Raw genomic sequence first — 25,793 nt, forward strand, 5'->3', positions numbered from 1 at the left:
TCCATACAGGAAAGATAAGTTTATTAGCAAGACTCTCTTCACTGTGCAAACATACATAGAAACTTAGAATTTCAACTATCAAGCTCTGCAGGAGTGAATGATGTGCACCAGGTAAGACGCCTGCAGGAATAATGCAAATGCGAAATCTAAATCGTGTCCCATGCACAGGGCGAAAAATAAAAAAACAGCAGATGAATGATGTGCTAGGTGGAGGCTTGAATTGCAAGACGCACTGATGAATCAATACCTAGCTACAGAGCCAAGCGACACTGAGAAGCAAGCCACGCTCCTAGGTAAAAAAAGAGAGAGAAATGTGATGCGCACACATTGTTGTCGAGTTACATAGCGTGTACTCAAACTTTAAAAAATAATGAAGATCCTGGTCAAAACAGTGATAATCTCATACTAAAACCTTCTTAGCAGTACCAATGGCAGAATGCTTCTGCAAAATTCTGCAATCACTTCTACGAGATTTCTTGCAACACTGCGAAGGAACACCATTGTTGTAGACGCAGACTCAGCAGGTGCCGTGTCAAGCTAAACCTTGAAAAGGCGATTGTATCCCTGAAGTTCAACTGAAAATACCTTTCCAGTTCAACAAAAAGCAAGTGCACGTGCAACACTTTCCAGCCTCCTAGCGATGAGAAAGCTTAATGTATTCATTCCCATGCAGTCGCATAAATAACCAAGTATAGCCACAAAAGCATCTTCACTGCTCACAATAGTCTCAACTGCATGAGCAAGAGCTATAAGAAACAGACGTGAGGAAGGACACTTTAACATGAAGCGCTTAATCCAATAGTGCAGCTTGCAAAAATCCATACGGCAACTCGCCAATCAGCTGTGTATTGCAAATGTGCCGAAACCAGAAGGCAGTTGCCAAAACCTTTATTTTATCCCCCTTGACTTGGAAACCAAATTGGACACTCTCTGAGAAATATTGAAACACTTGAAAAAAAAAAAAAACTGCACATTCACAAAAAGGAACTAACACTGCACAAGCTAGGCAATCTGTAGTGGCATCACTCGATTCACTGTTCACTGCACCACTGCCGGAAGTGTTCAGAAGGTGCCAGCACTCATGTGCTGCCAAGGAAACCGATTCAGCAAGCTCGCCGGCACCTCTTCAATGAAAAAGCCGGGGAGGTGCTGGCTGTACCATTCGCTAGGCCTAATTGCTCAGTGGCTGCACACGTTCTGTTCATTAGGTGCAGCTTGCATTTCCACTCGGTTTCTAGTGAAGTCTCAACATTTGCTGAACAAGTAGAAGTGATGCAACCTGGAATGCATGGAAGCATGCAACACCAGCGACGAAACAAGTGTCAGCGTCGATTCTAATATAACAATCTCACGAGTTCAGGCCAAAAGTTCACCATTCGGGATCAGGAAACTGGGCTCAATAATATTCAAACGAAAGCAGCGTTAAGAGGAACTGCGAGCTTACAATTATTCGATCTATGTAACTGGCATACACGACAGCTGTCATCAGGCGGTGCATGCAGGAACTGGAACACAAAGAATAGCCATCCCAAAGCAATCGCCAGTACCACCTATCACGTTTCCTACCACCATGCATCACCTACCTGACCTGTGTTTCCAAATTCCCCAGTACAACCACGTATTCCCCAAATACAGCCGAAACCCATTATATCGAAGTAGCACTAGGCATGAAAATATTCATTATAAGCATATATTCATTGCACGCTAATATCTGGGAGATGCACACGACTACTAATAATTTTTCATTATACTGAGGTTAACTGTAGTTGAATCGGCATCCCCAAATCAAAATCACTGCCACTTCTCAAGGCAGAAAGGCAGTTTAAAGAAGGAGATTAATGGACCAGCCATTAATTAAAATTCCTTTCACAAGAAATACTGCCATGACCACATATTGAAACTTATTTCATACATTCAAGCCCTCTGATCACATTCACATACTTCCAAAACGGAGTGGCTTCCCGAGTTTGGCAGGAAAATTGGTGGGATTCGATCATCCCTCAAGCCCCACCGTAAGCTTCCCTAATAAAGTGAGAGCCTGTCAAAAGCAAGGCTTCAGTTTCCTGCTTCCTTTGCCACCTTAACCTTTTCTAGGACTGCTAAGTTATGAGAGGATTCCAGGTTTTCCTTACTATAGCACACGTGCTGCGCTTACGAACGGAGTATGAAAGCAAACATGATCGAAAGCTCAAATTTTGAAAGTCCTTCAACGCAAGAAATACACTGGCGCTTTGCAGAACATCCCGCTCATTCATTCGCTTCTCCAAATGCCTAACGATTGTTACGTGCAAAGGCACAAAATCACAGAAATTGTAGTATTTCAAACAATCTTAAAGCACTGGACTTCTACAACCAAATCGCCACTAAGACAGCAAACTCAACCTGGCCCAAGTCATAGAAGTGAAACAGAGACTTGCAGCGATGTGCAGATGCCCTGCCTAAGCATCAGCTCTATCAAGCACAAGATCGATCAACAATCTTGGCAACTATTCACCAAATCATGGACCAAATCATGGACCAGTCACCAAATCGTGGACAAAAACACTCCATTTGTAGCAAAAGGCCACTAATGTTGAATTCCAATGGCGGAGTCGGAGCAAGTCTTTCTGCTCATTTCGGAGCAAGTTTGTTCCTATGAGAGAGTCGCAGTGAATTCAGAGCGGGAATCACTCCGTGGAGCAGAAAAAGATGCTCCGCCAAAATCAGCGGAGTGGACCGGAACTCTGCGTGACGTATTTCCTTTACCACGTTTGTCTGCTGGGAGGCGCCACCGGTCACGACTCGCGAGGACGCAAAAGCTGCTGCACGCATCGCGAGATTTCCATTGCGCACTTTTAAAAAAACAGGTGAACGGCGCTGAAGAGAAGTGACTGGTGCGGCGGTGCTGGGAGCAAACAGCAGAAGGAAATGACAACACTCAAGGCATCCTGGGTAACTCGGCGATAGAAGCTCCGGTTCCGCCTTGCTCCGGCAGCACAGGTTGTGTTCCACTCACGGATTTGGAGGCGGTGCTCTACGCCAGAGTCGCGTGCTCGCTCGCGGAGTCTGTCGGCTGCTCAGACTCCGCCATTGGAATTCAACATAAGTCATGAAGATGACTAGCTCAGAATTCTGTCGTTATCGTTTTGATTGTATCTAAATGTCTTTGTTACCCTTTCTTTTAAGCTACAGCTTTGATTTACTTCCTGCGGTGACGGATGAAATCGGAATGTGGAACAAATGTGAAAACAGCACCCTCATATCAATCTCAAGATTGTGCTTTGCCTAGAAAAGCTGCTTTGACACACCCAGCAGTGACAAATAAAGGCACATATATCGCCCTTGGGATGAAATGGGAACGAGGCTTTGAACTAGACAAATTCTCTTGAAGAATGTGGCCAGAAACATTTTGCTAGGAGAAAACAAAAAGAAAGTCACTAAAAAGTTGCCAGGACTTAACAGAGGCAAAGTTGCATCTATGGTGACAGACTCGCTAAACTTGTCGACTTTCTCACTCAGTCACCAACTCTGCAAACCAGAACAAAGTGAACCGGACATGGGATCCCACTGTGTTTCCAGAACATGAAATGCCGTTCTGCCTTTAATACATTTTTCCATTTATTTCACTCCCCTCAAAAGAAATACGTTTTCTTGAGACAGAACGCCGTAAAACCCGCAATACGGGTTAAACCACTGCTTTTATCGAACGGTATCCTACCTCTGACACACGCACACTCATTGGCTGAATTCTCTTCTCGCAACGATTGGTACAACAGTGACATACACACAGCTGCAAAAGTTTACGAGACACACAAGTTGCAAGATATGAATTCCTGTTCTGTGGAAGCATTGCACTTCAACAGATCAACAAGTCGAAATAAGCTACTACAGACCGACGCCTTTGATCCGTGTCCATGTGCCAATGTTTCTTGGGAATTCTTATTTTTCAGATATCGTGTTCTGGGAAAAATGTCACCAACTGTAGCACGAGAAACGATGTCAAAGGGAACACCTGATATGAATGCCGTAAATGGCCTTTTTGTTTTCGATGAAATAAAGCAAGAAGACAGGTTCTTCAATCGGAGAGTTCATTAACATGTCTTTTAGCTATTTGGGGGTCACAACCCTGCAAATTATCACTTCCAGCATCCCCCCCCCCTCCCCAGACACTGGTGGACACCATGGGTAAATCGCTTGCTTTTAGCAAAAGCCTGCATTCCACTAATGCCCCGACAGCAATGAAAGCGCAGCAATTGACAGGACAAGCTCTTGCAATGCAATCCACGCAAACACTTGCAATTTAGAAACCACTGCCTACCAATTTTCATTTCAGTAGCCTTATTTATATGGCAGCCATTGCTCGAACATTTTTTTTTCTGCAATGATAAAGCACCTCAGCCTCCATTCCCTCCTGAAAAGATAGGCTGGACCTCTTCGTCGATGCGCATAAAGGTGTTTGCAAGACCCCCGCAAACAGAATGCACGTGAAGCATTACAGACAATGCCACAATACCGCGTGATGGCCAGTGACACACCATCCTAATGACAGCTGAAAACAATTCAGCACATGGGTGGCAACCACATTCCACAGTTTAAAAACACAATAATAATGAAAATAAAGGTCTCAAGACTTGGAGCCTGCCAATGGTTCAACCTGCATTTCCAGGCCTCACAACAGAAACGCACACTTCCGACGACTCTTCGCCCGAGCTGGCCTGCGTAGCAAAGGTAGTCCCGCTCGCGACTAGCATTTTATTTTTACTTTTGCTTGAGAGGAGCACCTCCGTTTCAAAGTGCGATGCGCGGCCACGCTTGCGCACAAACCAGCCTATATGTACAAAAGATGCGTGGGAGATGATGACGAGAGGTCGGGGCCATCATAACCGCTTCAGCGTGCGCCGCTTCTCCTTGGCCATCTTGACTGCTTTGCTCTGCGGCGAGTTGCCCTTGTGCTTGGCGGGCCGCGCATGGATCTCAGTCATCATCTTCGCCCTCCTGCAGTAGTCGTCGTACCTGCAACACGTGCGAACATGCATATCACGGAAGCAAACCATCTTTGTAGTGCAGCAGAACATGAATGACTAAGTGTACTCCCACAGGGAAGGAAAACGACGGCCCCGATCTCATTCTCACAGGTGTCCAAGTACTTTCTTCACTTGTATAGTGAAGTAAAGAAACATAGAAACATAGTAAATAGTAAAGAAACAGACTGTACTTATTCGCATAATGCTCGCACTTCTTTTTTTCGCAGAAAAGTGATTCGAAGTTGGGGGTGTGTCATAATTACAATGGAAAATTTTTCAGAGAGAGTGTTCTAGGTAATAAACAAACTGTAGTGGCTTCACACTGGGGTTCTCACATTAGTCACTGTAGAATCTTGTATATGTGGTAAGTGTCCTTTGGAACTAACGTTGCATTTGAGCTTAAAGTGCCCTCGAGTCTAACACGCAACCAATTTTCTTGGGCTTAAAGGGTCCCCTGAAACACTCTTTGAACACAGTCAGGAAATCTGTATGATCTGTTGTAGAGGCTGCAGCGAACGTGCCAGCCAAATATTACTGCACTACACGCAGCATGCAATTTACAACGTCAGGCCAAACACAGCAAAAAATAATCACTCGCTCTCACTTACGCAATGTCGTTGCCCAGCGTCGTCACAAGCAGCTCGACCCACCGATGCTGTTGGCAGATTTTGTGATTGCAATAGCATTCTCAGTTATACATAATTGACAATTTTGAGCTAAATAAACTAAACAGATGTACGTCTGCGATCTAAAAACAGAAATATCATTTCATCTTTGCACTGCCGGTCTACGCATGACAACTGTGCAAAGCTGCGCCTGTGACCTCCATGACAGCAGCGGCATGCAAGCGTAGTGAAGTCTACCACAGCTGTCACGATAAGCCCTTTTGCCATGACGACACTTTTGGTCGGGGCATTGCCCTCTTGGCTACTCCACTGTGTAGCGTAGAAGAAAAGAGAAAGCCGGACATTGGTCCAATAACTCAACTCGTGATTAGAGGATTGGAAAAATTTTGTCGCCACAAGGTTCGCAAGGCGACACAAGTTGATAGTGCGGCCATCCTATGATCAGATAGAAAAGTGTTTCCGGGTCCTTTTAAAGTAAAAAAAATAGAAGGGCACATGAAATCTGAGCACAAGTTCAACGTGAGGAGGAGCTGCCAAGGCCATTTAGTAGCAGACACTAGCAGAGACACTGGCTTGGATTGTGGTGATAGTGCGAGTGTCAGGACTTAACAGATAGAGCTCAGCTGCCATACGCTATCAGCATCGCTGGCTGGTATAAGCAGGTGACCATTGCTGCAGGAATTTTCAAAGGTGTTCAAGGTTACTCAAGGGAAAAAAAAAAATTGCGATTTCTGACTGCCAATGTTTGGTGCGCAAGCATTATGCAAGTAAATATTGTATATAAAAGAAAAAACTACCGTATTTATTCAAATCTAGGCCATAATTTTTTTCAAATAATCATATTCCAAGCTCTAGAGTCGGTTTAGATTCGAGAATTTTAAAAAACGCGCCAGTTTTTCATTGAAACTGCTAAATATGGTGCATAGCTAGCGCCATCTAGAAAAGTCAGTATCACAGCCACTACTAGCCGTGCCAGTAGCGAACCGTACACAAGTGCGGTCGCCATTTTGATTTGTGTCGTGTCGACCATACCGGTTCAGAGGCTAGAAGTTTCTTCTAGTGAGGTGAAGGCGCGAGCCAACGTGAAATACTTTGCTATGCTATGCGGGCTCGCTTTTCAGCAGATGCTCCCAAGTGATCAGTGCTTTCCGCCAGTCGCTACCGTTTCCAAGTTCAGAAAACAGGCATCAAATAATCTACGGGGTCCCGTCAACCTTACAAAATTAGCGAACACGCTTATCGCAACGACCGATGAGACAAACATTTGTTTTGGGCGAGTGTGCCCATAGCTGGTCCAAACGGCAGCGCAACTGAAATATGAAGAGACACAAGTGCGCTTGTCATGCATTTCTATGTACAGTAGAATCTCGCTGTTACGTTCCTCACTGCTGCGTTTTCCCGGCTGCTACGTCGTTTTCATCCGGTCCCGGCATAGCTTCCATAGGATCCAATGTATAAGGAACCCCGCTGTTACGTTGTAGCTGTGAAAACGTTCCCGCATGATACGTCGCAACTTAGCACCCCGAACCCGCCTGGGCTAAAGTAGACAACGCGCTCCAACCGCCATTTTGGCTTTTGACGAGTTTTGGCTGGGCTTGGCCGGGCTTGGCTATGAAACTGGCTGCAAGGAGCCGCACGCCAGTTCGAGAGGCCGCATGAGGCCGCCACTAAGTGGCCATTCGTGAAAAATGATCTTACTATCATCACTGTGATTACGGTCACCGCTTGGTTGTTGGACGGGTCGACTCGCGGAGGAAGGAAACTCGGGAGAGGCCCTGACGTCACTCTTTGCGAAGCTAAAGTGAAACCGGAAGTTGGCGTTGCTCGTGGCGTTGCTCCGCCTATCGGGCCTGCTCTCCTCTCTTGTTTACGTTTCTCCCACGCCGCGCTGCGCGCAACCGGGCTGCTCGGACGCGCGCGCTCCGCAGCAATACTAAACAATCGTTAGCACGTTAGCATGATTACGCCAAAGAGGGCAAAATTTCCCGCGGATATTCGTTCGTCCGTTGCCATTGCCGTGGCGCGGTGACCACAAGGAGCACGAGCCGCATGATGCCGGGGAGTTTCCAAATCCTAGCTTTGGAGAAGCCGTCGCGGCTCTGGACCTCCTCCGCAGGTACGTCGCACCTCACAGCGACGCTGACAGCAATGCGGCCTTCCAGGGTATTGAGAAACGTGTGGCGATTTATAGCGAGCGAAAGAAACGGCAAGCCACCATTCTAGACTTTTTTAAGTCCTAAGCGCACTCTGTGGAAATAAATTGTCTATAGTTGAAGCTGCACTTTTTTCATTCATTTTCGGAGCTTTCCTCACTGTTGCGTTTTCCCGGCTGTTACGTTTTTTTCCCCCGGTCCGGTGAAAAACGTATGAACGGGGTTCCACTGTATCTCGTCTTCGTCTCTGTTGCGCTGTCGTTTCAAGCACAGTGATGAAAGCTACACAAGCAGCTGTAATAAAACGGAGTCTCTTCTTTTTCCGACGGGAGAACAGACGCCAATCAGACAACAAATGTGGAGAGAGTAAATTGAATGCATTCTGTTCGTCTCGTGCATATAGTTTATTGCAGCTTTGAACACTATGGTCTTGCACACTATGGTCTACTAAAACACTGATGAGCGCTTTCAAAGCCTATCTTACAAGTTTTTTTTACTGCACAACGAAGAATTGTATGTGCAAAAGCAGAGCATTTTCGCAACCGCCTTTCTACTGGTATCGCCTCATTTTAAGGAGCTTCTGCTTTTCCCTTTGTGTGTTCCATTCCATGTTCTTTGGTTTTACAAAGACGTGCAGCCTCATCAATGCATAGAACTTAATTATGTTTGTTGTCAAACTCCGCCCATGCGCATGGCACCCCACTTCTTTAAAGGGATACAGAATAAAAATCGAAGAATATAGAGAAAGCCCCACAACTGCATTCCTAAGACACGATTGCTATAGTATATAGTTATTATTCGGGTTACTTTTGAGCAGATGGCTTTATTTTTGACGCTCTATGAGCGGCCACCGCGTCACTCGCAAAGCGCTCCCAACAACAAGCCAGAGGATCTGATGTCACACCTACCCTCAGCAGCCGCGGAGCGAACTGACCGGCTGCGCAGTTTTGTTTTCCTCGCGCTGCGCAGTGCAAAATGCAAAGTTCTACTGAGAGTGATAGCATGAGCGGAGATTATGACTCCGACTTGGATGAGCGGCCTACTGAACGACCACGAACGATAAAGGCGTATGCCTACAATCCGTCCGCGTCGGCAAGCGAAATTGTCGACGACCCGCCGCAGCAGTTCCGCGGTGCCAAGGGAGTCTGGACCAGCAAAGTGGTGTTTTCACTGTGCATTCCATGTACACGCGTTCGCCTCGAGAGATCAGGGGCAGGATCGTAAGTGGAAACCAGATACAAACGCGGTTCCTGCGGCTCGGATCGCAAGCTCGCACCTGTCACGAATGAGTTAGAGAGACGAGAGGCGCACGCCTCATTGACAGTGTTGCATCCGTGGCGGTGCGCCCAGCGTGATTAACTCGCGCAAACGCTTTGCCATGTTTGGTTTCAACAGAGCGAGGACGCTTATGCCTCAAGGCTATGCAACGTCAGGCGACGTAAGGAAATTACTCTGCGTTCTGTGCAAAGCGGCTTGCTCCGCCCGCTTGGTTGTATATGTTATGGGTAGCTTCCAGCGCGTAAAACATGAAAGCTACCAATGCACAATAAAGGTGCCTTGAGTACACACTGTACAAAAAAAAAAACAACATAGAAATCGTTCAAGATATTGATGCGTGTAGACCTCCCTATACCTACGCCATCGGCGCAGGTGTGGCCGGCGGCGTGAGCATAACAGTCGGCTGCCGACTCTCACGCAGCAGGTGCTTGATGCGCGCAAGTAGCTGTTATTGAGAATAGATGCGATGAAGCAACGGGTGAGGATTGAAGCCAGGCATGTGCAGTGACTGAAATGCGGCTCTGTAAGCAGGGAGCGTCTTGTTATTCACGGAGTGAACGAGTACATGCGCAGCGGTTTCAGCGTCCCGTTGTTTCATCACAGCCGAGCACTCCTTCCCTTGGTGCAAACGAGGTGGCGCCACCAGTCTCATGTCGGCGAATTTTTTTTCGTCAGCCGTCGCTTCAGACAATGTGGATTTCGATTCATTCTGGCAGAATTGGCCAAACATCTGGCTCAGAACGTCGTACAAATGAGAAATTACGGTCAAACGGCACCTGTGCGCAAAACTACAGCATGAACAAGCCAGCGGTTCACGGAAGAAGCATTCATGAGAGGTACGCGAGAAAAAGACTACCGCTGCCTGACGTTTTCACGTGCGCAGAGCAGACCCTCGGCATTCTGCGGCGTTGACACGGCTGCTCCACACATCAAACCACAAATCCACGAGATGAAAGACGAGGTTTTCGAACAGCTCACACGAGGAAGCGGTGCTACAGTCGAAACCCGCAATAACGAAATCGCCGGGGAAAGCAAAACATTGCGCTTTTGCGGGAATTTCGTTAGCGCGAGAATTAGGAAGAAAAGACAGGGAAGGGAACTGGCTTGCAAAAAAAAAAAAATTTTATTGCCAAAAGTCAGTCAGCTTACTTTGCCGAGCCTTGCCTTGCAGCAATTTTACCGCTCTCGACTCGCACTGCAAGAAGTGGTCCATTGCCACATCGTCATCATGCTCACCGAAAAATGATCGAATTACATCGAAGGCATTCAACACATCCCGCGGGTTCGCAGTCCTCTCTTGATTTGGTGTCTGGTGGTCGTCGGCACCTTGGCAAACGCTACTTATGATGACTTCATCAGTCACCTCTTCATGGACGACAACACCTTCATCCACACAAAGGAACTCATCGATGCTGAGGCCATCCGGAACACCATCTGTCACGGCAGAAAGTTCATCCCATGCGTGGGCCAGCGATGGCGACACTGCGCCGTCAGCACTGTCAACTAGTGCACCTTCAGGCGAATCTTCTTGCGATGCCACTGGATCAGCGCATGATGCTTGCCGAGTGGCAATGAAGCCGGCATGATTAAAACAATTAGCTATCACGCCTGGCGACGTCGCAACCCATGCGGCGGCCATCATCTCAAGCGCCATGAACATGTCCACTACGGTGGGACGCTTCAACTGGAGGTTCAGCAGCAGACGCTGAATCAGCCTCTCCTTGTAGGCGCACTTGACGCTACGAATGACGCCTTGATCAAGCGGCTGCAGCACGGAAGTGCAGTTCGGTGGAAAAAAAACCAAGCGCACGTTTCCCAGTTCCACGTGATCGACATGATGGGCACTGCAATTGTGCACAAAAAGGCAGACCGATCTGCCTGCCTTCCGCATGTCCGTATCGAAGGCCTCGAGCCAGCTGCCAAATATGGCCCGGGTCATCCATGCCTTCAGGTTCGCGGTGTACTGTATGGGCAGCCGACGATTTCCCTTGAAGCAGCGGGGCTTCTTACTTCTGCCGATCACAAGTAGTGGCCGTTTATCTGTGCCGTCCATGTTGGTGCACAATGAAATTGTTACACGCCGCTTGCTGTGTTTCCCCCCGCAGCATTCTTGGCCTTTTAAGTCCAGGGTCTTCGATGGCAGCATCTCGTAGAATAAGGCCGTCTCATCTGCGTTGTAAATGTCCGAGGGCTTGTACTGGTCCAATATTTCTTTGTTGGTCAGCAGCCACGACGACGTTGTCAAAGGGTCGACGGCTGCTGCCTCCCCGGAAATGACTTTGGCCACTATGTCGTGGCGGGCTTTGAAACGGCTCAACCAGCCAGGGCTAGCCTTAAAATCAGCGTGCCCGAGAATGCATGCGAAGTCCAGCGCTTTCTGCTGAAGAACTCTGCCAGACAGCGGCACTTTGTTGGCACGCTGTTCACAAAACGATGCAAACACCGCCTTGTCAACGTCTGGAAAAGGCGCAGCGCTCACCGTTTTGTTTTTCGCACTCACACCATTTCCAAGCGCGCAGAGAATGGAGGCCTTGTTTTTCAGAATTGCCGATATCGAACTGCACGCAATTCCAAATTCTTCGGCGATATCCATTTTCTTCCTGCCCTTTCCAGCTTGGGCAATAATTTCAGCCTTATCCTGCAGTGTGATAAATTTCCTCTTTTTGGCTGGAGGCGGCATCTTAGCAGGCTGTCAAAGCAAATGGTCCGATCAGCACAGACACACAAAATTGACGCACTCTAGCACCAATGACACTGAGCAAACGACCATGTGCGGCGGTACACAAAGCCCACTGATACTAAAGCGTCATCCGGGTTATCGGAGCCTTCACGTGTAGTAGATGTCTATTTGGCTGCCACGCACACGCAGGCGTTTCGCTCCGCATTTAGCACAAGCTGTAATGGCACACAGGATTAAATAAAATGTGCTCACTGTGAGATCGCCTACGGTTCTTGTCTTTTTTTTTATTTGTATCATTTAAATGCTAATTGCATTTTTGGCCCGGACACTGCGCAGTCACCCGTTGCGATCGTCCCGTTGCGACGGGCGAATGACCACCATCATCATCATCGCTCTCGTCTGTCACGAGAGGTGGTGCGAGGCTTTTTTTATTGTAAACAATAATGGCGGCGGCCACGCAAGTGTGCTGTGGCGGTAGTTAATGCAATTTAAGCGCACAACGAATGCACTTGAGCAGTTTCCGGACACTACTAGTGTTACATGAGTACCGTATTTACTCGCGTAATGAACCCACTCGCGTAATGAACCCACCCCCCACTTTTGTCGTCGAAAATTGAATTTTTTTTTTTTACGTCGCGTAAATAACACGCACCCGCCCGCAGGGTCGGTGTTCAGCATGTTCGCATTATCTCGGCTCAATTGGCCGGCGCTGTCGACTGTCGACGATCATAAAATTGTCTGATCGCGCAGTGATAAAATAAACATCATTTGAAGCCAACGATGCTGAACACCGGCGACGCGAACGCGGGTGACGCGGGCGTCGACTGCACGCTTTCGTTGATCGTTCATTGACCTTGCATGATTCGTTGGTGGATGCGCAAAGGGCTTTACTGGGGCGTCCTCTTTGAAATGGGGTGACGGCAGTTTCCACCACGCTCGGCTATTTTCTTTGTATTTCTCGAACCAATTTGTCAAACTTCTCTAGATTCTTTTTTTTTACAATGATGATGATGATGATGCAGGTTGCCGAGTGCCATCTATTAAATGCAAAGCAAACCTCTGCTTATAGCGCCATGCATGCGCGGCGGCGGCAGAACGAAGTAAAGACAACGCACTTGGACAGCGTCGGTCGCCATTTCGCCAGTCCTATTTTGTTGCTGTTTAAGTGCTTCGCTACGACCTTTGCATTATTTCGTGCGTGCTGTGCATTTTCTGCGCGTTGTGCGATGGGGCGTTACGCTAGCTACACGGCCGGTTTTAAGCTCAAAGTCGTGGAGCATGCTTTGCCGCTGCCGAATGAGCGAGTTACGCACGGACCTCGCTATCATCCCAGGTGGCTTGACATCAGTGCTGCAGCCCCTTGATGTTTCCATTAATAAGCCCTTTAAGGACAACGTGCGCCGGCTCTATACAGAGTGGATGGCCGCGGGAAACCACGACCTGACTCCCGCAGGTAAGATTAGAAGGCCCACCATCGACATGCTCTGTCGATGGATTCTAGAAGCATGGAGTGTGATTCCCAGCGAGATGGTCGTCCGCAGCTTCAAAAAGACTGGCATCTCCAACAGCCTCGACGGCAGTGAAGACGACGCGCTGTGGGAAGACGACGACGCCGACGAAGTCGCAAGCGATATGAGTGGAAGCGTGGATTCAGATAGCGAGCCCGAGTGAGACAGACCATAAGCAGCCAGCAGCATGAAAATAAAAATGAATTTTTAATTCACATTCATCGCGTACGTGTTTTTACTATAAAGGTAAGGTTGGGATTGCGATTTTCCTATCTTCATTGTGACATGAAATTTCGACCTAAAAAATATCTAAATTTTTTTTCCCCGCGTAATGAACCCTCCCCCCAAATTTATGTCAACTTATCTGGAAAAAAGGTGGGTTCATTACGCGAGTAAATACGGTAGATTATTTGCGGACTGTCGTTTCAGAAAATTTCGTTGATGAGGGATTGCCACAGAAAGAAGTTTCGTTGTCGCGAGATAGGAAATGCATTGACTCCTATGGCTGTTCGCCGGGGATCCGAAAATATTTCGTTGCGGCGAGAATTTCGTTCCCTCGGGATTTCGTTACCGCGGGTTTCGACTGTAATAGGATGGTCGAACAAAGAAAGCACATTGCTGCAAACGTCAACTCGCCCCTTCGTGCGCTCAGCGTGGACGATCGCTCGCAATGGGCCTCGAGGTGGGTAAGCGTGACGTGATATCCGGTTTTGCCGGAGCTTTCGGAGGAGGCCAGTAGGTGCTGTGATTTGAGAAATATTCACTAAAAGAATTACCGTATTTACTCGCATAATAGGCGCACTCGCATAATAGGCGCACCCCCAGTTTGGTCGCGGAAAATTTGATTTTTTTATTTCCGCGCATAATAGGCGCACCCCGAACTTGGCACTGTGGTCAGTACCGCATTTACACTATTGCAAGCCGACGCCCTCCTGCCCCCTCCATCTCGGGTGAAAAAAAGAAACGCAAGCACATTTCACAACCCAAGCTTATCAACGCATTTGCTGGACTACTAGTCTCATTAGTGTTGCTGCCGTCGCAGCTGCTGAGGGCCCACAGCACATGGAACATCGCGAAAACTAGCTCTTCCATTAACTACCGACACCCCCTTCCCCGAACCGCCGCGTAGCCAGCGAGCACGAGGACTTAACGCGTCCGTAAAAAGAAAAAAAGAAAAAAAAAACGCATCAACGAGCGAAAAATAATTCTTCCATCAACTATCGATAACATCCCCCTCCTCTCCAAACCGCCGCGCGGACATAAGCTTTTCGCTACCTTCACTTAGGCAGCTCGGAAAGCTGCGCGACTCTCGGAGGCCGGGCGACTCGACACAAGCGATAGTGCCATCGCCATCAATGCTCTACACATGCCAACACAGGCAAAGAAAAGACAAATCGCCGCATCTCGCCATTTTGCAAACGGCGTGCTGTTCGTGTGGTCGCGTGTTCCGCTATGGGCAAGTACGGCAGCTACACGGCTGCATTCAAACTGAAAGCTGTGCAGTATGCACTCGAGCATGGGAACCGTGCTGCAAGCAGGCATTTCAGTGTCGGAGAGACAAGCATTCGCTACTGGCGAGGTCAGCAAGAAAAACTTCAGGCCACAAAGAAGTCGCGACGGGCCTTCCGCGGTGCAAAGTCGGGGAAGTATCCGCAAGTGGAAGATCAACTAGTTCAACACATACGGGGCCTTCGACAGGACGGTTGTGCAGTGTGTCTCGACATAGTGCAGACGGAGGCACGCAGAATTGCCCGAGCGCAGGGCATCGAAGCGAAAGACTTCAAAGCAAGCTCCGGATGGACAACGCGCTTCATGCGACGCCACGGACTTACCTTGAGGAGGCGCACAACGTTGTGCCAGCGCTTGCCCTCAGCATACGAGGACAAGGTACTCGATTTCCACCGTTTCGTCATACGGCTCCGGCAGCAAAAAAACTTCATTTTGTCACAAATAGGTAATGCAGATCAGACTCCTCTCTGTTTCGACATGCCAAGAAATACAACAGTAGAGGAAAAAGGTGCACGGAGTGTGCTTATTCGAACATCTGGCGCTGAAAAACAAAGGTGTACTGTCATGTTGGCAGTGACTGCGGATGGACGCAAACTGCCGCCTTATGTTATTTTTAAAAGAAAGACGCTCCCAAAGGGAAATTTCCCTCGAGACATACACGTGAGGGTCCAAGAGAAAGGTTGGATGTCCGCGGAATTGATGGTGGACTGGATCAAGACCGTCTGGGGCCGGCGGCCGGGCGGCCTGTTGTATCCGGCCATGCTCGTTTTAGACAGTTTTCGCGGGCACCTTGTAGAACGTGTCCGAGAGAAGTTGTCAGAGGTGCGTACGGATATTGCCGTGATTCCGGGAGGCCTCACTTCCGTGCTGCAACCTTTGGACGTTTCCCTAAATAAGCCTTTTAAGGACAACGTTCGAAGGCTTTACACCAATTGGATGGCTGGAGGACAGCGTCAACTAACCCCCGGTGGCAAAATTAAGAGGCCGCCTATGGAAATGCTGTGCGAATGGATCGTGGAAGCTTGGCGGGAGATCTCGGATGACGTCGTCAGGAAAAGTTTCAAGAAGACTGGGATCTCCAATGCACTGGATGCAAGCGAAGACATGCTGTGGAGCTCAGACAAGGAAGACGAGTCTCCACCCGGCGGTGATGAGGATGTTCTCTCGGACTCGGACTCTGAATAGTCTTAATAAATTTTACGTGTGTGTTCAGTCAACGTCTCTCGCCTGTTCATTAAAAGGTAAGTAGGTAGCTGTTATTTTCCCTTTTATGCTGGATTTATTGGTGAATTATGTGAGAGTAGCCATATTCCTGACATATGTTAAAATTAAAAGCGCGGGAATGCGAGTTGAAAAAATTTCGTAAATTTTACCCCGCGTAATAGGCGCACCCCGAACTTCGCGCCTGATTTTCTGAAAAAATAGTGCGCCTATTATGCGAGTAAATACGGTACTTTTCGCTCACTTCTCCTCAGAAAGAGTGCTGTTTTAGTCTCTCTCGGTGCGACAGCTATCACTGGAGACAGAAATCTCGGCGACAAATTTTTTATTCACTATCCCTTTAAGCACTTCTTTTTCAAGTTTCAAGTTGGGGGTTCAGTTATCACATGAATGCGGACCATACTTCATCATATACGCCACTTCGTACCTGAAAGTATCCCGATCTTTTTTCTTTTTCTTTAGTTTACAAATGTCACTTCATTCTACGACTTTACAAATGTTGCGTCAAATTTACAAAAAACCTAAATTCTGTTTAGAAGTGCGAAAGGCAGGAAAGGTGCCATCGAGCAAAGTTATTTGGGCAAGGTCCCAAAGCAGGCAGGTGAAATCAGCAGCAGGAGCAGAGTTGCTGATAAAGTCACTGATCTGAAAACACTGTCGGCCTTTCCTGCTCCAAGTTTGGTGCTATGAGTAAAGGTAAATCACACTTAACAAAGCATATATGCATCCAACAAAATGTTGGCACTTAAGAGTAAACAATGCACGATAACATTCAATGCCACACACACACTAAAGGATGCCCCCACCTCTCCAGCAGCATGCGTCCAGCCTCCTCATTGAGTGCAGACTCGGGGTTGGGTGCAATGAGCAGGCACTTGATGGTGAGCAGGATCTGCTGCAGGCCCAGGTCGGGCTTCCAGTCCTTCTTGAGCGTGTTGACGCAGATCTCGCCCGACGGAACGGCCACGTTTGGGTGGAAGATGCGAGTGGTGAAGAAGCCCCGGGGAGGGGACGCCGGAAAGTCCTTGGGCAGCACCTGGACACCACAGGGAAGACATCCCACGGGAAGGTCAAGCAAGTTCAGAGTGACGAAGTGAAAGAGAGGAACGTGTAGCCCCCTTGCACTGCGGGATCGAGTGTGCTGGCACAGTAACTTGTGTGTATCTAGCAACCTCCCCGCACAACCTGAGCTGCTGCCATATTTTACTGCGTTTACATTACCTCGGCAACAGGCCTTGATAACAGGGCAATTAGCTATTCATATTGAAGCAACTACAGCACAGAAAACAACAAAGACTAGAATCCCCCCGTTATTCCCCAAACACTCCCCAACAGGGGACAAACTCCCCTGCTATTCATTCTATATCAGTTTCTGCACTATAGTAACTTCATTATGTCCGTTACCTTCCCTTTCTCTGTACAGTCACCAACCCCAGAATTCGGTAATGCCCAATTATTTGGACACCTTTGCGGGATGCCACTGCCCCCATATACGTACTCCAAAAATGCTGGACACCGTACCGTGCACCGTCCAATAATTCAGACTCAGCTTGCACTTCGCATTATAGCACCCACAATATGCATATTAAGAGTGAGTTTAGAATAGGCTTGATAGTAACCTAACCACTCTAAGAACACTGCATACATTTCTTAAACAATTAAAGCACTCACTTATTGACAATGCGTAACACTGCACATGCTCTCACATGTCCTCACTTTTCTTTTCCTGTGTTGATGTTCTTGATGACGTAAAAGAAAGAAAATTGCTATAAAAATGTATCTGATTTATGAAATTTTCCCTACTAACTACTGTACTTTCTTGTTTTACTTAATTCAGTCTTATGTGATTTCACAGTATAAAAACCAGCTGCCGTAGAAGTGTTTTTTCCTAATAACAATTAGTAGGGACCCTTTAACAAATTTGCTGGGTCCCGAAAGTGTGTGCTTTGCAATTGTATATGTTATTTATGTTAAATAAACTTTCAAACTTTCAACCTCGTGCTGATTTAGCCACAAAATCGACCGAATAGCCAGTTTCTGATGCTGCACCAGGCTTCAGGGTCTTTATACAGTGGCATACAAAAGTTACTGTATCCTCAAAAGTGGTCACTCAAGAATGCCACCCCGAGGTCGCAGGCAGGTGTATGTGTGCACAGCAAAGCACTGATAAGTTCTTATGGCCATTAGTAAAAGAAAGCTTCTCATTTTGGGCGAATCGGATATTTTCGACTCCCGATTATACAGACTTTTCATCAGCTGTTCCTGTTGAGTCCGAATTATCAGACAATTGTATTAGCCATAAGAGCCATCCTTCAAAAGTTCAAACATTTCAATACGTTTGAAAGTTTACTTAAGGCTTAGGGAAATTATTAGGGCAAAGCAACTACTCAGCCTAAATAAATGCATTCTTGCATACAGTGCACCTTCCCATTCCAAAAGCCCAGCTTGTTTTGAGGAAATCGAACACGTCAAATGGGCCAAGCACAGTACCAGACGCAGCTTGAAGACGCCTCCCGCATACGGCGTGCCTTGGGGACCCTCGATGGTGGCCTCTATGTCTGTGACGTCCTCCTCGTTGACAAAGACACGAATGCCCTCTGGCGGTTGACGAACCAGCTCGCAGAGTTCCCGAGACACCTGCCGCAGCACTTGCGGTGGCAGGTTTTCAACGTTGGAGCTCTGCACGATGCAGGACAGCCCCAGCTCAGTGCCCTGCCATTTCTCAACGTTTTCCTTGCTTTTCTCTCGTAGACAAATCGAACTAAACAATTAGCTGGAAAATGTTGTGCCGTTTTGCCGTGTCTTCTACGTGTGCACACGCACTGTACTTTAGCCTCAATTTTAAACCGACACCTCCAAAATTAGGAAGGTCAGAATTATTTTTTTTTTAACTTGCCACGAATGTAAGTGAAACTGAAAGAAAGCAAGTGTTCCACTGCAAAAAGATACCTTAGATACCACTGCAAAATGACACTAGATACTAGACATTAGATACAAAGATACCACTGCAAAAAGACACTAGAGAGAAACAATCAACTTATACTGCCTGATTGGTGCACTTCCAAAAAAAAAAAAAAGAAAGAAAAACATTAATTTCACTTAATATGTTGATTATCAGAAGAGAAAATGAAGCCCAAACTTTTTTTTTTAATTTCTTACCAAGCTCCAGTAAGTCAATTTTATGTTGTGAATTTCAATATATACTTCTTGTATTCAGATAGCTGTGGCGACAAAAAGTTCAAGCTTGCCAAGTTCATCTTTACCAATGAAAATTAACAAGGCCTGACAATATGGTGCCCCCTCACTCATTCTTTGCCTTTTCTGGCTTACTACGCCTTCTCTCATGTAGCACAACCTGGCATAAGGTGGTCGCAAATGCCAAAAGCGCGAAAAGGAATTAGTATCGAAAAAGGCATCACTGCAAAATAGCAACCCCATTCTTCTGAAAAGAAAAAAAAAAATTGGCCCAAAATCGCACTTCTGAGAAAAATACAAATTAAGTGGGGTCAAACTGCTTGATTTATGAAAATTGACCAGGATTAGCTTTTTTTTTTTTTTTCACAGTTTCAGCATTTCTTCATTTGCAGTCTTGCTTTCCCTTTCAGTACAAAATCAGTTTTTTTTTTTTACCTGCCGCAAGTCCATGAATACCGTGCACACTGGAACACAAATGCCCAGGCGCGACTCCCAGGTGCTATGGCACACCTGGGAGTCGCACAAGATTGCCACAAAACTTGCATTTTTGTGCCAGTCTTTGTGTTCTCCCCATCAGCAACAACATCAAAAACGGCACAAAATAAGTTCTTGAAAGAGTTTACGTACTCTGTCAAAAAGAGAAGAAATAAAAGCGCACGAAAGCTTATTAAAGTACTAATTGCAGCTCTTTCAGCATACTAATATTAATTTACATGCTTAGGCACGAACTGACTTTACTGCTATGCTGCATACTCAACCACAAAGTATTTTTAGGTACAATTAATATATTTACTCCTACCAACTATAACCAGACCTGCCAACCTGAACCCTTTGACACCCCATACAAATAAATGCCCGAAAAAAAAAAAATCTTTAATTTCTAATTAAATGTGCGAAGCACATCGAGAATAAGCATAATCAACAAAACGAAAGAAGGAAAAAATATTTTGCCAAACATTTTTTAGCAACAGGGGGAAACTGGTTATGGGCTTCACAACCCAAGCCATCCAAGGCTTCGTTTGGCATTTGTACCAACAGCGCTCGCCATATGCAAAACATAGGTGCACATTTTATTTGCTTTACATCATGTGCGTGATAGCAGATCAGTAGAATACGTAGCGTCAGTCTGTCTTCTCTGACCTTGCCTTCACAAAAAATTTGAGGTGCCCAACTTTTTTATCACCCCTTATTTCTTTTCTAAACCAACAAACAGCACTTAATGTCGGTCGTGCACTGTCGGCCGAAAAAATTTCTCCAGGAAATTCGTACTTAATACCATAACTCGGCAAACAAAAAATTTCGTTCTGGTATGTTGCCTGTAGGCAACGCTCGTCAATGAAGGGTTAAAGTGCTACCATAGACGTCGAAAAATACTAAAGCTTGGTGGAAAATACTGCGAATTATTTTCAACAAAGGCTTACATCGCTTAATTTTTTAAAATTGGCTGCAGACACACCTTGAAAAGGCACACTGCTCTATATTCACAGCACAAATAATCTGTGTTGCAGCAGAAGAACAGCATCATTCGCAATATTTATTTGTAAAATATTCATGTAAGGACGACATTTTTACTCGTGGCACTCCTGCCAGTAGGTCCAAATAAAACGAGCAAATCTAAAACACCAGGCTCCGAGATTTGCTCGACAACCATATTTGTGTTCCGTTGAGATCAGTTCTGCTCTTAATAGCACATGAACAAAAAATGACAAAATAATTGGCTTCAATACGAGAATCATAAGCCACTCCTAGAAATTGTGCGTTTCTCCTACAATTTCTTAAAAGCCAGCAGAATTTCATGACGACTGCTTACTTCCTCAAAAGAACATCAATTATGGAATATTTACTGCTCTTTACTGGGTATTAAATACTAGAATGAATTATCATGCAAACATGTCGATCCTGTACTAAAGCTGAACAAAGAAAATAAATATGACAGGAAGCATCGTCCCAACACTTTCACGTAGCTTCAATGGGGTCTACAAAGCCTCAAAATAAAATTGAGTCTCTCTTCGGCACATTTATTTATGACTGTCCATAGCAATTTGTGACTGAAGAAAATGCCCTCAACACCTTGGTAGGGTTATCAACAATAATGAGTATGAAATATTACAAAAAAATATTTTTCCTCGTCTGACTAGACCAGTGAGGCAACAAGTACTGCACTTCTTCATACGAAGTTATGTACAAGACTATTCTTACTATATAAAGTTAAGGAAAGAAGAACACGGGCAAACACATGCTCTACGGACAAGACCCTACCACATGATAACAGTGTCTTCCAGACACACCAACCCTGGTAATGGACACACGACGACTGTGCTCCATCTTTCTAAATTTTCAAGCATTGCATTTTTTTAATGCAGCCAAGCAATTGACATCTGCGCACATGTGCAATCAGCACGAACTGTTGCATTTACAACGCAATATATTCTTGAAAATCATCAATTTACAAAGTCACTCAGCCATAATGTTAAGGCAAATCCGTGCACTTTTACTCATTGCCATGCTAGCACAGACACTAGCGCCACAGTTAACCCTAATAATTTTTTGTAAGGAACGCTTAATTCATCACTATGGACGTCAGACTCTGGAGTTTTGCAAGACGCGTAGCGCCACCTGCCGTTGCGAAGAGGCAGTAATTGAGTAGTGCGAAGCGCGCCTCCCTTGCTAAGTTGCCTATGCAGCTAGCGACTGCGGAACAACGATTTAACTAGATTTTGGTCCATATTGCGAGTGTTTTGCGCATTTAACACTCAGACAGAGAGCTATGAATTTCTACGCTAGTGGGACGCGCCGCTGAACTGCCATAAAGCGCTTGCTGGCTAACTCTTCAGACTGATGGCGGAAACGACGGCAACCTAGATAGCTCCGCGCGCTACGAAGAAACGTCGCAATCGACGCTACTGTTGTGTTGTAAATTGCCATGAAAGTGAAGGACGGAATAACAACGTTCAGTTTTGCCGATTTCCATCGCGATCGTATGAAGGGGAAAGGCGAGAGCGCTTGATACGGGCCGTTCAACCTCTTGGGTAATTGGATAACTTTCATTCCCCACAACACAGCGGCTCGCATGATAAAGTGCGACAATTTTGTTCTTCTGTAATTGTGTTGCGTAGCCCTGACGGAGGACCGTCAGAAACTCCAGAATCTGCAGCCGCCACTTCGTTGGTAACAGAAAAAACAACATTGCGAACCATCCTGCTTATGTGCCATCGATATCTTCCCCTTTTAACAGACGTCCGCCTCCGCTTGACTCAACAAGTGGAACGGAGAGATTTGGCAGGTCAGCTTAACCAAACATGTTGGTTCGTTTATGAATTCAAAATCCTGTTCTAGAGCATCGTTGTATCGCGAGGTCATTTCTACTTTCGGTATTTTGCATGTCCTGCGCCGATACAACAAGCACACTTCGCAATGTGCTGAGCCTGCTCGACTGCGTTTTTCAAATGTGAGCAATGAAGTTGCTGTAGGAGCACTGGATGCGTAATTGCGAAGTAACGCACGTGTGTAAGAAAAAAAATGTCGCGTTTGTTTACATTTATTTGTGCGCGCTTGTTGCTCGAAGCGTCTGCGAAAAGTTCAAATTAAGGTACTGAGCGATGCTGTAGCTCCTGCGAGAAAGAAAGATGCAGCGCGTAGGCACTGTAGGAAGCCTACTTTCGTTATGATCGCACGCTGTTTGCTGCCTTGTAAAACGTTTCCTGTTTGCTGCCCTGGAAAAGGTTATGAAAGGATTTACTCGCTGTAAATAATTGCGAGACAAAACATTACGATAACATACATAAAAATATAGGAGATACCTAAGTCTTGTGTTCAGGACATATCCAATATGAACCAATTTGAAATGCTTCGATTTTTAGGCTGATATGCCTATAGACAAACCTGATGCTCTCTGTACTTGCGAGTTGCAGCACGCCGAAATAACACTTGAGACTTTATTTTATATTGTACACGTACTTCGCCCTGCTGAGCTTCTTTTCCGAAGCGTAGATGGGCGGAAGAAGCTTTCCAGGTCTTTGATCTTTAGGAAAGCGTGCCTCAACACAAACGAAAGAGAAGGGTCCATTGTGGCCTATGCACCTTCGCTTGCGGACAGCTCTCCTTGCACTACTCAGTTAGCGCCAAGGCTGCGATGGGGGCGCTGGTCACGGGTTTTTCCGCAGCGCCGCCTGGGCAGAGTCTGAGGTCTATGCAGGCAGGGACTACTTTACAACCAGCGTCTTCTGCAGCGGCAAATCGCTGTGTCATTCGCCGTGTCAGTTATCCACGCGCCTGGAACACGCTACAAGCAACACAGCGAGTAAGAGAACTCGCGATGAAACTTCACGCTCTATTTGAGCACTACCCACACTTCACGAAGAGAGCAGCATTTCAACGCACACGCGGCCGGGGCACTGAGACGTCTGTAGAACAGAGTGGACGTAGATTATGCAAAACACGAACGCCGCAACAATGCTGCCTGTCTCATCGCGTTTTCCGAAGCATTTTTCGGGACGCAGCGAAGCGAACCCCATCGTTCGCTTGGTTGCGTTACGAACGCAGCGCGCCAAGCGCTACCCGACGACTGGCGTCCGTTAAATAGAGCAGATGAATTCGCAACGCTAACGTTTTGAAAGGCAGCACGAGAAGTCACTCCTGCGAGCGCAATTCAACTGATAACCAGCAGTAAATCAAACGCTACGCGGACGTAACAGAAGCGCACGAGTCGGCCTTTGATAAGTATAACCTGTGGATCGTTCACGAAACGCGTACGACGTTGCCTGTCCTGAAAATTAGTACCACGGAATATAGACATCCTTTAGCAAAAGCCAGCCGATTTTTTTTTTCGTTCGCTATTGTTAACGTAGGCAAACGATGCACGCGAAAACTAAACCAACAGACGATTCCAATCCAGAGGTATATACGAGGAAATGAATGAGTTCCTGCGGGCGCGAAGTGGAGAAAATGCAGCAACGGCACAAGACGTTGCACAGGCGCTTCTCAACAACGAAGCGTAGGCGTGCGGAAACTGATGCATTGCGACACCGACGTTCGTGACACCGTCTTATACAAAGTAAACAAAAAGTTCAAAACAAAACATCCACGCACGCGAAACTGAACCAACATCAACCAACCGAATTCATGGCTCTCAGCAGGATTCGGAGCTGCGCAAACTGCAGCCGCGGTGCGTCTAACGACGAGGTCCGGCTTATTCTTAAGAGCTCGTTACACCAAAACAAACAGAGCATTCGCGGTCGATTCTGCACCCTTTAATGCATTCCCGACAGACGGGGAGGCCGCGAATTTGCAACTTCGACACACTGTTTATGTCACTCATTAAGCCTAATCATAACCACAACACCATTCGCACGGGTCTACTGACTTTTGCGCTCGAATTATTGCACCGCAAGAGCTAAGAAACAGCTTCTACTTACGCTGGACATGGCGAAAAGGTGTCACCAACCCGAGTATGCGGCTATTTCTCGCGGTGGCAATAGGGCCAAGCCACAGGCCAAGCGAGCAGCAACGCTCACAGCGTCGGACGCACCGCCTAGCACGGCTGCTGCGGCGGCGGCGGAAAAAAACGTTGGCTAACCGAAGACACGAAGCCAAGTGGCCCAAGTTTGAATCGGACCAATCGGGGATGGCCAGTGAACGCACTCCGGAACCAGGTGCCTTCAAGGGCGCATCGAGCAGGCGAGCGCGCAAATTGAAAACAGAGTTACAGGTGAATGATCCCGTTTGCAGCTTTTGTAAAGGTCCGTTTCATTATTTTCTTACCACGCGTCGCCCCAAGTGACCAATCCTAGCGATAATGGCCCCGTGCGAGTCATATCAGAGCCAATGACGAAAAAATTAGCGTAGCTGCAGGGTCGACAACGCGATAGCATGAAAAATGTGTGTGTGTGTGTGTGTGTGTGTGTGTGTGTGGCGGGCAAATTATCGGGAACAAAGCCAAGTCAACTTGGCTTTGCAGCGCAGCTGGCGGAGCCACGGTGGCGTTTTGCCTTCCCCGCTGCTTCATGGCACAAGCATCGCGAGCACAAACACTTTAACACTCCTAATGCGAACGCATTAAAAGAGTAAAGTGGGGAAAAATGTGTGTATGCCGGTAACGACGTGGTTAATGGTAGAGACGGGAGAGGAGAGCTTAGAAGAGCGTTTATAGTGACTCTGACAGTGGTCGTTTATGGCCGATGGTCAGTTGCACTTCGCTCCCCAAAGAAGCAGGACGTGTCCAGTGAGCTCCTGAGCAACATTGCTAGCGCATTTCTTTCGCAGACGCCATTAAATCGCCACTGAATTTTTCCTTCCTCGTTTTGTGAATAAGCCTTCTCAAACTCATGTTAAGCTTGTGTTGCCCTAGGCGTTTTTTTTTTTTTTTTTTTTGCTGCTTGCTTTTTAGCCTCCCCCCCCCCCCCCTCCAGTATTTAAATTTGAGTGCACTTTTGCAGATTACCCCAGTGTGGCGATACCCCTCGTGAGAATTGGCCATGCTCCGAAGCAACAACTCTTGCTTGCGTTTCCTTTCTTGAAAACGCTGCGCTCGCTACTTTCCTGTCAAGAATGGTCTATCATGCTGATAACGCACGTCATTCATGACTTGGAAGGGTTGGAAGTACCGGGCGGACAAGACAGAT

The 25,793-nt window shown here is 46.8% G+C and overlaps 1 protein-coding gene across 1 annotated transcript; it reads right to left on the minus strand.

The window, feature by feature from the left end:
• Positions 1 to 24,750, minus strand: LOC126529189 (ubiquitin-conjugating enzyme E2 S). The gene is made up of 4 exons (XM_050176788.3): positions 24,588 to 24,750; positions 18,469 to 18,657; positions 16,785 to 17,014; positions 1 to 4,992 (listed from the first exon to the last, which is right to left on the minus strand). Exons 1-4 carry the CDS (start codon positions 24,594 to 24,596, stop codon positions 4,857 to 4,859), a joined length of 564 nt encoding a protein of 187 aa, XP_050032745.1. The 5' UTR covers positions 24,597 to 24,750; the 3' UTR covers positions 1 to 4,856.
• Between the last annotated feature and the right edge of the window lie 1,043 nt (positions 24,751 to 25,793).

Source organism: Dermacentor andersoni, chromosome 8 (assembly GCF_023375885.2).
Source record: "Dermacentor andersoni chromosome 8, qqDerAnde1_hic_scaffold, whole genome shotgun sequence".
Lineage (NCBI taxonomy): Eukaryota > Metazoa > Arthropoda > Arachnida > Ixodida > Ixodidae > Dermacentor > Dermacentor andersoni.

Excerpts from the sequence above, each read along its gene's own strand:
- LOC126529189 (XM_050176788.3), bottom strand. Across the intron at positions 17,015-18,468 it reads GCGTCTTCAAGCTGCGTCTG|GTGCTGCCCAAGGACTTTCC; the intron begins GTACTGTGCTTG and ends TGTGGTGTCCAG. Across the intron at positions 4,993-16,784 it reads GGACGCATGCTGCTGGAGAG|GTACGACGACTACTGCAGGA; the intron begins GTGGGGGCATCC and ends CACGTGTTGCAG.